The 15,296-nt window shown below is 39.2% G+C and overlaps 1 protein-coding gene across 2 annotated transcripts in view; it reads right to left on the reverse strand.

The window, feature by feature from the left end:
* Positions 1-2,670: 2,670 nt before the first annotated feature.
* LIPA (lipase A, lysosomal acid type) overlaps positions 2,671-15,296 on the reverse strand; it is a 38,349-nt gene continuing 25,723 nt past the window's right edge. For both annotated transcript variants that reach the window (XM_054503502.2, XM_054503501.2), the window contains exons 6-10: positions 14,197-14,333; positions 12,797-12,943; positions 11,650-11,721; positions 5,040-5,111; positions 2,671-4,166 (exon numbers count right to left, since the gene is read on the reverse strand). In XM_054503502.2, the coding sequence (XP_054359477.1) occupies positions 3,933-4,166; positions 5,040-5,111; positions 11,650-11,721; positions 12,797-12,943; positions 14,197-14,333 (662 nt within the window). In that variant the 3' untranslated portion in view covers positions 2,671-3,932. The remainder of the gene's footprint in view (positions 4,167-5,039; positions 5,112-11,649; positions 11,722-12,796; positions 12,944-14,196; positions 14,334-15,296) is intronic.

Genomic DNA, 15,296 nt, shown 5'->3' on the forward strand with positions numbered 1-15,296 from the left:
TGTCAAGACTGTCTCCTTTGAGTCCCCAGCCCCAACCAACCCATTCATTTTCTGCTTTTGTGTATCCATCGTCTATCACTGTTAGAATAGTGTCCATGTGCCGATTACAGAAAGCCGTGGGCAGCAAAACTTGAGAGCTCTGGCTTCAGCCTGCTTTGTCCGGACTCTCCCCCGTGACTTTGTGGCACTTTGAAGGATAGCAACTAGCTTCTCTGCCATCTCTGCACTTGCAGCTGACCAGGACAGAAGTTTTTGTCTAACATACAAATGCAACCATCCCAGGGAAATTGATGAATTACAGTCGTATTAGTTTCCACTCTATATCGTGGAATGCTGAACAATATGTCAGGTAACCAAAAACAGTATCACTTAATGGACCAAAATAAAATTGAACACTGTCAAGTGCTGACTAAGGCGGTATCATTTCTTGAATTTGGCACATTTGCACCTTTAAACAGTTTTTATTTGCACAAAAATGTAATAGCTTGCTAGATGAATAGGTCTTTTCAGAGCACAGGGTGCAACTTCTAGGACTTCTTCTCACAGTGCCAAGCATTGCATCTTGTATGTAATGAGTGTTCAAAAGATATTTGTGGACTCAAGATTCATTTTAAAGGATATTAGCTCTAAACTGAGGCTAAAAAACGAAATCTTTTTTTTTTTTCTGGAGTACTGTTTGATGTAGTTCGGATCTACCCACCTGTAAAGATGGTTTTCCCTAAAACGGGGTGTTTTCTGATTAGAACTTTGGCCACACCATTTCTTGTCCAATTGATGGTTTTCCACAAAAGGGGGTGTTTTCTGACAGGTAGCATTACAACTTTGGCCAGGCCATCTCTTCTCCAGTTGATCATGGCTTCCTGCATATCGTTTTTGTCTTGGCATGGTTTTTCTGGCAGGATTGGAGGACAGGAATCCTTTATTTTCTGCTTATCACAGGGGTCAAATCACTTTTCTGAGAGTACAACAATCAAGTTTGTGCACACTAATCACAATCTCAAAGTTATATGGCACCAACTTACCAAAAGACTGTGGATGCTGCTCCCCTTCCCCCAGCAAATAGAACATGTAGTTAGCAAAGCCTGCCACCAATCACATAATCCCTTTTTTAAATGACCTTCATGATTTATTTTCCTTTCTCAAATTAGGTAAGGCCATTTGGGCATCTGTTTAACCAAAACTGTTCCTGGCTATTAGAGACGTGTAGTGTTGTGTAACAGGGAAGACTCATAGAGGTGGAATGATCTCGAATATCAAAATCTAATCCTTCATTTTAAAGACTAAAGATTAAAAATGCAGTCTCAGAAAAGTCAAGACAAGACTAGCTAGGGATAAAAAGCAAGTTACAGCCAAACTGAGCAGAAAAGGGCCAGGGTTGGTTCCAAGGTAAGTATCTCTTCAGGAGGAGTTTGGTGTTGGAAGGGGTCATTGAAGCTGCTTTTATGTGACACTTTACAAAAGACTCAGAAAACATCAATTAGCCATGCCAAAAACAATAGGAGATGCTGATGAAGAACATGGGGATGTTAGCTTCCTCCTGACACTCTCCTGATGCTCCTATTAGTCCAAATACTGGTGCATATTTGGTTTTAAACACTTTATATTCTGATCCACCTACATGTCGCATTTAAGTGGGCGCTTCTACTCACTTATACTGTTGAAACTCTCATCAACCTCTCTGAAAGTTTTAAGGTCTATAAAATCATCCCCATTAAAAAGGCATTCCCTTGCCTGTAGAGAAGAAAATACTCCCCTCACCTGTCAAAGGGGTTATTGCAAATATTAAAGCCTTATGAAAAGGCTTTGAAACCCCGCAAGGCACAATACAAAATGTGAAGTATTATTTTTAGTAATGCTAAGACAATTTGACAAAGAGTTTTGCTAGCTTAATTTGGAATTGAACTTGAAATCTGCACCTAGCACAACATAATGAAATACTGATTGAGTAACTTTTTAAAAATCAGAAAAATTACTATTCAAAGTTGCCTTTCAGTGTCACAACAGATCAGAGTGACTTATCTTTTGAAAATCTCTTAATACATTAAAAAAAATGACAAGAAATCACATTACAGTATATTTTAATGTTTATATTTAATAAATCAACACCTTTAATACCCACAAACACAAAATAATCATTATTTGGGGATGTCACTAGTCTAAATTTCAGTCCCATATATGTGTGAGGCCTGAGTTAAAACCTTTTCCTCCTGCCACCCATCCCCCAACCACATCTGAAGTTCTGATCACTCGTTTACCTATTAGGCAAATTTTTATTTTCAGTTCACATTTGAGGGACAGCTATTCCTTGAGAACGTTTTCCAGATGTTATCCACTAGGCAAGAATTAATTATACTCCTGAACAGAAGTAATACTACCACGGCTGGCCATCAAATGACCAACTGGCTCAGAAAGCAACCTTCCCTAGACGAAGACGCTGGAGAAAAATCTTATAAGTAGTGAGGGAAGAGAGCGTGGGAAGATTTGCAAGCAAAGCCAAGAGTGCCCTCTTGTGGCAAACAAAAAAATGATTTTTAAAAATCACTTGTTACTTCGTAGCCCTCCATTTCCCGGAGTAAACATATTAACCTTGAGAAGAGTTCCAAGTACTGCCAAGAGAGAAAGGGAAGAACCGGACGACTGTTAAATAAAAGAGAAAAAACATACACAAAATTCTTTGGGCCTATAAGGCTCACTCAATTTTATTGAAAAGTTTAAGACTTTAAAAGTTACAAAGTAGTATTTGGCCTGCCTATATTAACCAATAACAAGCACTGTACTGTTAGTGCAGCTAAAGTAATTATATCAGAAAAACATATCAATTGTCATTTTGTCCACTGGACAGTATTGTAAGGAAACGATGCTGCAAGAAAAGCAGACAAATATGGACTTCCCAACATAGGGACGTGAAGCAGGTGTATTAAAAATAAGGACGCATATAAAACTAAGACACAAAATGAACCCCTGAGCTGAGCTTTCATCTGAAAACATCACGTTCACACTTCATTTGGGTGAAAATGAACTGGGACACTTCTCATGGGCAACTACGGGGCTTTGGCTTCACACAGATGTGATCAATAATGACAGTAGCTGGCTCCAAGAGTACATTAATCTCAGAAAAAATAGTGGTATAGTCTCCACAGGGATTTGCTTCTCAGATAAGTAGAATTATGGCCTGCCATGAAATTGAGAATTCATGAATATAGATGGTTGAGTGTATCAGTCTTCAAGCATTTAAAACATAGTTTTGTTTTTGTTTTATCAGTGCAATTTGTTTTTGAAGACTCCGGAAAACTATTTCATTTAACCTGAGCAATTAAAATGTGTCAAATCACAGCTGTCACAGTTAGGTTTGATAAAATTAATTGTAAAATCCTTATTACTGGCACAGCTGTGATATTTCTGGATTTGACTATGCACCTGCTGCAGGAAAACATGATAAAATGTCATTTAGATCTCTAACTACAAGACCATTAGACTAGAGAGCTCTTTAAGGCAAGGACATGAAAACTGCGTACTTTTATACCTCGCTTAAGTCAATGACAGATTTACCAATGACAACACAATTTTAAAATTCCAACACATGTATTACTTTGTCCTATGAAGGGCAAAAAGTCAGTATAGTATATTTTAAATTTTAAAAACAGAATGGATATAATGACCTTTTTACACATCAGTGATATTTAAAAGACTTAAAGAGGCAATACTATGGTTGAGACACTGGCTTCCCATTCCAGCCCTAATTAAAGAAAAAATAGCTAGTATGATTCTAATTGAAACTAGAGTGAACTGGGCATCTTCAAAGTTATAATTTTCTTGGATATAAAAACACAAAAGACCTGGGAAAGAAAAACAAGTGTTTTACAGAAATTAAGCAAACACATTTTCACATGACATAATCATTGACTTGGTGGTACACAGCTCAAGTCCGGCTTTCACTGATATTTCCTCATTAGATTAATAATTTTATTATAAAGCCTCCAAGGGGCATCCAGGCCCCATATGAAGTCAAGATGCTCCCACTCCGGAATGCTCTCATGGAACACCAAGTTGGTGATCTGAGTCAGTAAGATATTGACGTCGTAGACATCTGCAAGCAAGTCGTGACCCCCGCTCCAGACTGCAGTTGGCACAAGCATGTCCTTCACATTGTATGGGGGAGGGTAACTCTACAATGAAAAGGAACCACAGAAAGCCTTGTTGTTGTTGTTTTAATTTTCAAAATCACAATAAGCGCAATCTCCATTAAACATTGTCTAATAAGTTTGACTAACAGACTAAATTTTAAAAACCCCTTTGAGTATCTTTTCAAGTTGCCATTACCAGCACAAAAAAAGAAATCTAACCCCAAATGAAAGAATGCTAATTATAATCGCCACTAGCTGTGGAGCTGCTGCCATAGGCTGGGCACCAAAATGAATGTTTAATCCCCGGCAAGGAAGGTGTTGTACTCCATAGGTAGTAGACTCAAGGCAATAGTGGCTGGAAAGAGTTTGGGGTCATGCCCTCCTACTTCTTCCCTTTGGGTGTAAGACAAGTCACAGAAATTCTGTAAGCCTCACTGTCCTCATGTTTAAGTCAGAGATAATCACGTTTACGTCACAGAGATGCTCTGGGAATTAAATTTAAAAAACAGAGCAAAGTGCCTCACACTTCAGTGCATTTAGCATGCTCAAAAATGCTAATTTTATTAGTGCAGGCAAGAGGCTTAAGCAATGTAATCTGGCCAAGGCCCCATAGCTACCAGATAACAGACATAGGACTGTCTGACTCTACAGGCTGTGTTTGTGATTACTCTGAATAATGCATAACAGTGATGATTCTTATTTAGAGCTGGGGAAAGCACAAAGAGAGGAGGCCCAGTCCACAACACCAGCTACAAAGCTTGGATTGTTCTGAATGGACTGATGGAAAACAAACACTAGTCAACTCCCGCAAACATTTCCCACAGCACCTGAGCCTGGCCAGAATCCTGATAGGCCAGGCTGGCTTTCTTGATGAGTTTTCAGGGCCCCCTTTAATGAAAAGACTAAAAACTTTACCTGGTTATAATGAAAATAATTCTTGGCACTGCTTCCCCAGTCAAAGGCTTGAAACTTTTGGAATTTAACAGCCTAAAAAGAAGATAATTTGGAAAAGAGTTATCTGACACCGAAGTTAGAGATAACATCATAGGTTGCTGGAGCTAGCCACGACCTCGGAAATCAACTTTATACCAATATCTAGATTTACTCTTCATTTCCAAGGCATTATTTTAAATGAAATGGCATGGTTTTGTCCTGCTTTACTGAATGACTCAATTTCTCATTGTACGATTGTTAAGCAGCTACCACCTGACACAAGAAAGTAGCTATACACATATGCTGTCAATTACACTAGATCAACAGTTGCTCCTGCTAGCAGAACTTTATGCTGACATTTTCTGCTGAAATTTGCATCCTAAGCTTTTTCAGAGTCAGTCATTTTACTTGGGAAATAAAGGTAGACAGATAGATAGCTACATATATATATATATACACACATATATATATACACTATATATACATATATATATACACACATATATATACACAGAAAGAGAGATGGATATATATAGATAAAATAATTATAATATACAATTGGCCCTCCATATCCACAGTTTTGTATCTGTGGATTCAGCCAAGTGATATTTTGCAGATTGAAAATATTTGGAAAAAAACAATAAAAGATAATAAAACAATAAAAAATACAAATTTTAAAACAGTATAACACCTACTTACATAGCGTTTACATTGTATTAAGCATCATAAGTAATCTAAAGATGATTTAAAGCATATGAAAGGATGTGCATAGGCTATATGCAAATACTACATCATTTTATATAAGGGACTTGAGTATCTGTGAATTTTGGTTTGGGGGTGATGTCTGCAGCCAGTCCCCAAAGATACTTGACGGACAACTGTATATTTTCTATTTACCCATTCTACTTGGCTAGTCATATTACTTAGTCAAATTTTAATGATGGTATTGATTAAACACTTTTTATGAGTATTGGTATCAGTATAATCACCAAGTAGTACTGCATGCCAGCACAATTCTAACTAGTTAGGGATACTAGAGCCATGAAATTGAAATTGTATTGAAATTTATATTTATTCATATTTAAAATAGTATAATATAAAATATTAGCAAAAGTCACTTATTTTTAAAATTCAAAATAGTGCAAATCCATCTTTCCTCTACACTCTCAAATTAAATGTATGTCAAGAATTAAACACAAAATTGGCAAGCCAAATGAATTTGAAATGGTAAGTTTTGGCCACAAGGTGGCGCCTGGTAAAAAGAAATGCTCAGACATTCTTTGTCAAAACTGCTTTTGATTTATGTGAAGTCTGTTCTTATCAACTGCATACAATTCTACTGTTTGATGTAATAAATGACAGAGTGAGATGATATACTATAGGGGACTGTTACAGGAGAAATATTTGGCATCTGTTTTTGCCGTTGCAAATGACTGATTTTAAATACCTGTGGCATATTTAACAAGCAAAACAAAATTTGGATTCACAGCACCTGTTGGTACATGTGTTCCCCATCTTTGTCAGTGAAAATATATTGATGCAAACTATTCTGCCACTGAACACAGACAGCAGTTCATCACTTTGTCGCATGTCCTTCAGCATTCATATGAAGCACCAGCGTGAGCACAGAATACAAAGGTGAAACTTGCCTATAGCTCAGACTGAAGTTCTAAATTTGACTTTGTGCTCAGAGTCACTTAGGACTTCAAGCTATCCACTTGAAAGGATATTTCAAATGAAAAGTATTAAGATGATTTACAGTAACAAAAACCTGGAAATAAGCTAAAGCCCAATTTTAATAAGTAACAATCCCCTGTAGTATATAATCTCACTCTGTGTTTTATTACATCAAACAGTAGAATTGTATGCAGTTGATAAGAACAGACTTTACATAAATCAAAAGCAGTTTTGACAGAGAATGTCTGGGCATTTCTTTTTACCGGGCGCCACCTTGTGGCCAAAACTTACCATTTCAAATAATAGATATTTGGGTAAATATATTACATAAATATACACAAGGAGTATGCCACTGTCATAAATATAAATAAAATAGAAACAGAAAATGGCTTACAGATAATCTCATAAATAATACTAAGTGGAAAAAGAAAATGAAACCGAATATACACTAAGGTTATACTTCTGTGATAATCATATCACAGAGTATATATAGATAATGATCAGGAGGAAATGCCTATAGTATCAGGATAAATGGTTTTAAAATGACATTTAAAAATTATATTTAGGTCTTGAATGGTAATAAAAATGTAAACAGGTTCAACTTTTCTAAAGTACAATATGTATTAGAAGTCTTAAAGCTATGCCTACCCTCTCCCTACTAAGTCTACTGCTATGAATGTATCATCCTAAGAAAATTCTCTAACATATAAGGACAGATGATTTATGACTGCAAAACAACTATCACTGCCGAAAACAAAATGATAATAAAATTCAAGCAACAGAAACTGCCCTTTATGACAAATATTTTAAAACTTTAGTTACTGACCCGGAAAGGCATTTTTAATTATGACAGAGACTGTCGCCCATGCCCATTCTTGCCTTCTTCCTTTCAGTAACAGAATCCCTAAAGCTTTCCCTAAGCACATGGCTGCCAAGATAGAAACCATATCCTCATCCTCCTGCGAGCAGCCAGGCTATGGCCATATCGCTCACTTCTAAGCTATCTCCTTCGCACAAAGTCACTTGCCCTGAGCTCCCTCTCCCCTGCCTTCCTGTGAGTTGGAAGAGACATGGAGGTGACCCGGCTGCAACCAGGCAGAAGAGGACAACACCTAGAGGATGGCAGAGCTATAGTATGGAGGGAACTGGCTCCCTGCATGGCCTCATGGAACACAGCCAAAACCCCCTCTATCATCAATCTGGGCCACCACTCTCTGAACTTTATTATGAGAAAGAAATAAACTCTTTATTTAGCAGCTGTATTTTGGGGTCTCTAACACAACAGCTTAGCTTCTATCTAACAAATATAATGGCATTTCATTAAATGAAAATTTACATAAAAGCAGATGTAGTATGATCTGACTTTCGTAATGGAAATGATTATATTACAAAATTGTAAGATTATACCAAAATATTAATAGTGGCTATTGCTGGGTGCTAGACATACAAGTCATTTTTCTTTCACTCGTATATTTTCTAAAATTTCATAAAACATATTACATGTTTAAAAAAATTATACTGAATATCCTTTTCACAGTGTTCTTTAAAAGCCTACCAAAAGTATGTTTTTTTCCTTTAAAGAAAAAAAAAAGAGCACATCATAATCATCTAAGGCACTTACTCAAACATAGATCCCAGGGTCACAGCACTAGGAATTCAGAGTCTCCACAGGTCTCAGACAGGCCCAAGAACCAGTATTTTTAATAGCACCTTAGGTAGTTCAGAACAACACTGGAAAACTACGTTGGGATGGCCTTCTTCAAACAGGTGAGAGTACCTGGGCTCTGGGCAGGGCCAGTGAGAAAGTGAGCAGTAATATCAAGTCTTGGCTCTGGGGAGCTCCAGAATTCATCAGGTTTATAAGGAGAATGGAAAGATGAGTATGCTAAATTTAAAGTCCCACTAAAGAACGAGGTATGGAATTTATTAACAAGTTAATACTAATTATTTAAACAAAAAATAAACTTCTGAATGTACTGTAAACAAAATGGCCTTTAAGGTCAACCCCAAACTCATACCATAAGAGCCCTCTAATGCCACACCTGAATTCTAGCCCCAGTCCGCCCGGCATCCAGGCCTGACCACCTTCCACAGAAGCCTTTTCCTGCACTGCCTCTTGGAGCCTGCAGCCTGCACCAGTGGCAGCCCCTGGCCAACAGTCCAGAGGAGGGAAAGCCAAAGGGAAGATCCGACACAACGGCTGCACAAAGCAACCGACCATTTTACTGACAAAAGATGGTACAGTGGGTAGAAGAGCAAAGGCCCAGGCTGCCTTCTACAGAAAATCTGGGCTTTGCAAATATTCTGGAGGTATATTCCAGGGTAGTTAGAATCTAAAGTCACCAGGTCACAAATGGGGCACAGAGCAGTGCTCTGGCCCTCACCCTGCAGCCTTTGACCCTGGCGAGCTGCTGGATAAGAGGGCTGGAACAAGACCAGTAGCCTAGATGATAGCCGATCCAACATCTCTACTGCAAACCCCATGCCCAGTGGAGGCCCAAGACACAGAAGGGTGAAGCAACACAGGTCTGTAATATAAAATAGAGTTGGCCTAGGACAGCCTTGGTTTCAACATTCCCAAGGGCCTCTGACATCCCAGGTCTGGTGGCCATTTGTCCTTTGCTGAGGCCTGGCGTGTACTGAGCGTGGGCTGCTGGCAGTCACTAAGCTGGTGGGAAAGCTCGGGATCTGCCTCCAGCCAGCTCAGTCACCCTCCATCATCTCTGGGAGTGCAATAACTGCTGAGGTGACAGACATTGGGCCTTTTAGGAAAATGTCCATTAGGTAAGAGGTCCTAGGCATCCTCAAAAATGTAGGGGAATTCTAGTGACAGAGTATATGAAGAAAACAAGTGACTATAAGCATAAATGTGACCAAGGAGAAAAGCAGAAACCTGAACCAAGAACCAAAATCCTCAATCTTTGTGAATTTGAGGATTTTTGAAGGTTTGGGGGCATTCCTTAAGTGGTAAGCATGTGCTGTTCAGCACGTCATGAACTATTTGCATTCCAGATGCCCCTCTTTTAGGCCACAACAAACTCTGCCCCTGAGGAACTGACATTTAACTCTCAGCCTTCTAGTTACTATAAAGGGCCAGGAGCCTGAGGCCAGGCTCTTCCTAGTTCCTTAGAGACGAGCCCCAGGGAAAGGAGAACTATAGCACTGTTAGAGTTCCTGGGGCAACTGAAGAAGGAGATGAAAGTATCAGGATGTCCCGACCAGGTTTGCTCCCAAACCTGGTGGAGCAAAAGAATCTACCAGGCAGATTTTTTAAAAATGTAGATCCTCAGAAATAAAAAGGAATGAACTACTGACATACACAACATAGGAAAATTTCAAAACAAGTATTCTGAGTGGAAGAAGCTGGCAAAAACAAGTATAAACTGCATGACTGTTCTCATACAAGCTCCAGAAAATACAAACTAAGCTACAATGACAGGAAGCAGATCAGTGGGATTGAGGGGAGGGATGCGGGGAGGTGTCACAAAGGAGCAGCAGGGACCTTTTAGGATGATGATATATTTGCTGTGTTGATTATGGTGATGGTTTCACAGGTATATACAAACACTGAAATATATCAAATTGTACACTTTAAATATTCTATGTCACTTATACCTCAATAAAAATTTTTTTAAAAAAAATAATAAAACTATTCAGGAGGCTGAGGCAGGAGAATCACATGAAGCTGGGAGGCGGAGGTTGCAGTGAGCCGAGATCGCACCACTACACTCCAGCCCGGCGACAGAGTGAGACTCCATCTCAAAAAAATAAAATAAAACAAAAAAATAAAAGTACAGATTCTCTAGTCCAAATGACTGGGACACAGGAGTATTTGTTTTATAAGCCTGGATGGTAGTCAATCCAAGAATTCCACTATAATCCCAACTCTCATTACTTTTTTAATGCTTTGATTTATTAAAGAGTGTACTTTTTAAAGCAACTTGGTGATTCTGATGCAAGCAGTGACTGCCAGGTGTTTGGAAATTACTATTCAAGACACCTACAGTATCTTGGTTTAGGGCTTAAATGGTGAGTTGTTTCATATTAAAAATGAAGTTAGCTGAAAAATAAATGGCACAAAATTATGTCCTGAGGTGGAGAGAAGTCCCTGACATATTGTCAGGTGAAAAAAGAAAAGCAAGCTGTAAAACAGTAAGCAGGAGAAAAATCAATCTATTTCTACATCTACTATTTCTATCCATGCCTTTAACAGCATCTTTTTGAAAAGAGGTATAGAATAGAATGCAGAGACATTCAATATCTATGGATATGCATTTCCTCTCTGTCTAGGGTTATAGAATGATTTTATTTTCATTTTAAGATAATTTTTTTCTAGATGTTTCTAAATTTTATAGAATGAACATGACTTATTTACATGATAAAATAATCAAAACTGTATTTCAAAAGTCAGGGGCGCCCATTCACATCTATCATTGGTTTAGCTCCAGTTTATTCACTGCTGTTCCAAGCATATTGTGATCAGGGGTTAATGTTGAAACAGCGGTTTCTATCTCCAACACGGCTTTAAAATTACTCTTTAAGAAGCAACACAGAAATAAAAAAAATCTAGGACTCAATGAGAAGTAGATGGACGGGAGGAAACAGCAGGAGGAAAAGAAAGCTGGGGGAGAAGGAAAGGGAGAGAATATATTAACCTGAGACTTGAGGAAGGGAGAGGAGGGAAAAGAAAAATGTCAACCCCAGTAGCTGTTTGTGAACCCATGTATAACACAGTGTGCCCCACCACAGGTATCAAAAGCAACACAAGCACAATGACAAAAACCCAGGACTCTGGGGAAGAAAACCAGATCAGATTTGTAAGCAGGTTGTCTTTCTATTTGGGAAGGGTTTGCATGCCCAGACCTTTCTGACGTTGATTTTACATGAACCCCAAATGCACTCCTGGAATGCCTACCTGGCTCCAGTGTAACATGTTTTGCACAGAAGTTCCAGCGGGAGAATGTGTGGTATATACATCCACTCTAGACTGCGAAATAAATACGTTGAAATGAAGAATGAAAACAGCATTAAGGTGGCATTGATAATAAACATTGTATTTTGCCCTCCAAAGCACTAAAAACTAGAGCCATAATCTCAAGTATATGAGATGAGAGGTAGAAAAAAAATATCTGACTAAAAATCTGTCCTATAAAAATACGTACAACCACACACAGAGTCCATATGAAGGAGGTGCAACAATATGGTAAGCACGGGACTGTGTGGGTTGCGTTTACAGGGCATTTTCATTTTCTTCTTCATGCTTTCCTGAATTTCCCAAATTTCATATAACAATCACACCTTGCTTTAATTATCAGACAAAAGAAAAATGGCACTTAAATTCCTTAGGGCCTTTATTCCAGGATTTTAACCCTTTTTTTCAAAATGCCACATGACAAACTAACAAATATAGTTAGAAACACGGGCATAGTATTGGCCAAGGGTTTACATTTTATAAAATGTATTTTTATAAATACACACACACTGCAAGCATACACATATGTGTATGTAAATGGCCATTCCAAATTTAAACACTTACAGTAATTTTTGAAAATTTGTGTATTTTAGATTTGGGGGGTACATGTGCAGATTTGTTACAAGGGTGGATTGCATGATGCTGAGATGCGGGCTTCTATTGATCCCATAACCACAGTACTCAATATTGGCTACAGTACTCAATAGGAAGTTCTTCAGCCCTTGTCGCTCTCCCTCCTTCCTTTTGGAGTCCCCAGTGTCTATTGTTCCCATCTTTATGTCTACCACTTATAATAATTTCTAAAAGAAATAAATCACTAATTATAAATATTACAACTTAATTTGTGACAGATCTCCTCATTCAATAGTCTCCATCTAGCTACAACATAAGAAGGTGACCACAGTCAGCCTGAGGATAGCAGCAGGTGGTACCGTATTCTAGGCATTGGCCAAAGTTCATGCTTGTGCCTCTCAAATGAAAGACTCTTTAGAGTTCTGATGAGGTCATTCCCGCCTCTCCCACATCATTCAACACAAATAAGCACATTCACAGATAAAAGAAAATCAAGTCTTACTATAAACATGCATACCATATTTAAATTTCTCTCATTAAATCCACACAGAAGAAAAAGGAGATTTCCACAGAGCTCCTTCAGTATGACATGAGTGCAAAAGTGGGTACCCAGCCACTTCAAAAACGCACTCTGGGGAAGAAATTCTTTGTCTCCAAATAAGTCCTACAAAATAAAAAGAAACCCAAGAACATCTCAGCATTTCATTCTGGTGCACAGGTCTCCATGACTCACCTCAGAAGCAGAGACAAGCACCCAATGACTCCACGAATGGCCTCAGGAGAGAACGGCAACCAGTGGACATCAAACCAGGATGCTTTTGCACAAGTTTACCAAAGCAAAAATCACACATTACAGAGGTGTATTTAAATTCTCCAAATGAAGAGAAGGAGGCAGAAAATCAAATAAGTTTACAGCAGACTTCTACAATGGGAAAGGGCCTTAATGATCACCCCTCCCAGGGCCATCCCCAAGTAGTTTTCATCTGACTCTCATGGATTGGTGGTTACTTCTAAGAAACAGTCAAGGCTGTGATTGATCAGTAATGTCTGCTGGAGGTGCGTCCATCTAATTCAATGCTACTGGCCAGCAGGCCAAATCCAGCCCACGGCTTGTTTTTTTATTTTGTTTTTTAAATATTTTTTTATTGGCCAGGCACGGTGGCTCATGCCTGTAATCCCAGCACTTTGGGAGGCCAAGGCAGAAGGACTGCCTAAGCCTAAGAGTTTCCATCTTTCCTATTAAAGTCTTCTAAATGGCCCATGAGAGACGTTATACCTGATTTCATGTATATATTTCTATACAGGATTTCATATGTGTGTGTGTAAACATGTATTTCATAAAAGACATATAATGCATGCATAATAGACCATCTGGTCTTACCTGGCTTAAAACTCTTTTTCATGAAATCTATTTCCTCCTTGAACAGAGGTTCGGGTGCCACAGCTTTAGGGCAGAGCCCTGATGAAGCTACTGGCTGTGTTTAGGAGCCATATTATAAAATACAATAATGATAGTGTTGTTAGGTCACCCTCAGTGTAGCTAGGGATGGGCTTTTGGGAACATTTCCTATCTCCCATCTCCTACGTCCTCTGTGCACAGGCTCACCTCATGGGATAAAGGGCAACTCCACAAATGCTTAAATTATTTTATCCCAGACTCTCCTTGCTCTCCCTGTGAGGTGGGCAGAGCTGTACTGACACATGCTAACCATGAGTACACGTGGCACCAGTGTGCAGGAAACGACAGGCATCCCCGGCCACCCCTGGGTCTGGAAGGAGGGGTAAAAGGAAAAAGAAAAGCCCACTGATATCAAAATGCAGGGGAGGAAGGCACAGATTATCCCTCCACTTGCCAGTTCTTCAGATCTGAGGAGGAAATCTGCGGGGAGAGGAGAGGGATGGGAGGGGTTCAAGTACCTTAATGAGATGATCTGGAAATCGTCCTAATTTGGCCATAGGGCTAGTACAGAAAGCGACGGAAGCCACAGGAGCCAGGGCAAAAAACATTTTAATCCTTTTGGCCAGCTCAGGGATCTGTGAAAATGCTATAAAACCTGTGAGAACAAAGGGAAGAAAACAGGAATTCCATCTTCTGGGATTTCCTTCTCAGAAAACACAAAAGCCGTCACTCGCGACGCCCTCTCGCGGAGGCCTGAGACCTACGCAAACAATACCACCAGCAGGAGCCAAAACACTTGACATGGGGCACTCTGAACTTCCGTGTGCCCTAACACTGAATTTGGTTAAACTAGTAAATCAAGCATTTGTTAATGCTTGTTCCAAATCTCAACCTAGATAAGCACTGGAAGAAATCCAGTCTGGGAGAATCAGAAAATCTTCCCAGTTCCTTTTACAATGTAAATAACAGACTGTATTTCCAAGAGCCTCACCCCATCACCTTTATCCCCCCCCATGCCCCTCCCCCAAAGAACAATTTACAGACACCACGTTGAAATAAACCACCAATAATTTCAAAGGAACTCACACATTTAGAATCCCCTAGCTTTAAAATATATTTTAACCCTCGATATGGTTTCGGTGTGTCCCCACCCAAATCTCATCTTTAATTGTAGTTCCCATAATTCCCATGTGTTGTAGGAGGGACCTGGTGGGAGATAATTGAATCATGGAGGCGGTTTCCCCCATACTGTTCTTGTGGTAGTGAGTAAGTCTCATGAGATTTGATGGTTTTATAAGGGGAAACTCCCTCACTTGGCTCTCACTCTCTCGTCTGCCACCATGTAAGATGTTCCTTGCTCTTCCATCATTATTGTGAGGCCTCCCTAGCTCACAATCCATTAAACTGTGAGTCCATTAAACCTCTTTTTCTTTATAAATTGCCCAGTCTCGGGTATGTCTTTATTGGTGGCATGAAAACGAATTAATACAACCCTCTCTGACGTCTTGCCACCTGGCCCCAGAATGTCACTTTAGGAAGCAGTGGGGCAAAGGTCCCAAGCAGGCAAGTCATGAAAGAAGAAATATAAATAAAGAAAAATGCATAACTCAATTTTTTT

This window comes from Pongo pygmaeus, chromosome 8 (genome assembly GCF_028885625.2).
Source record: "Pongo pygmaeus isolate AG05252 chromosome 8, NHGRI_mPonPyg2-v2.0_pri, whole genome shotgun sequence".
Lineage (NCBI taxonomy): Eukaryota > Metazoa > Chordata > Mammalia > Primates > Hominidae > Pongo > Pongo pygmaeus.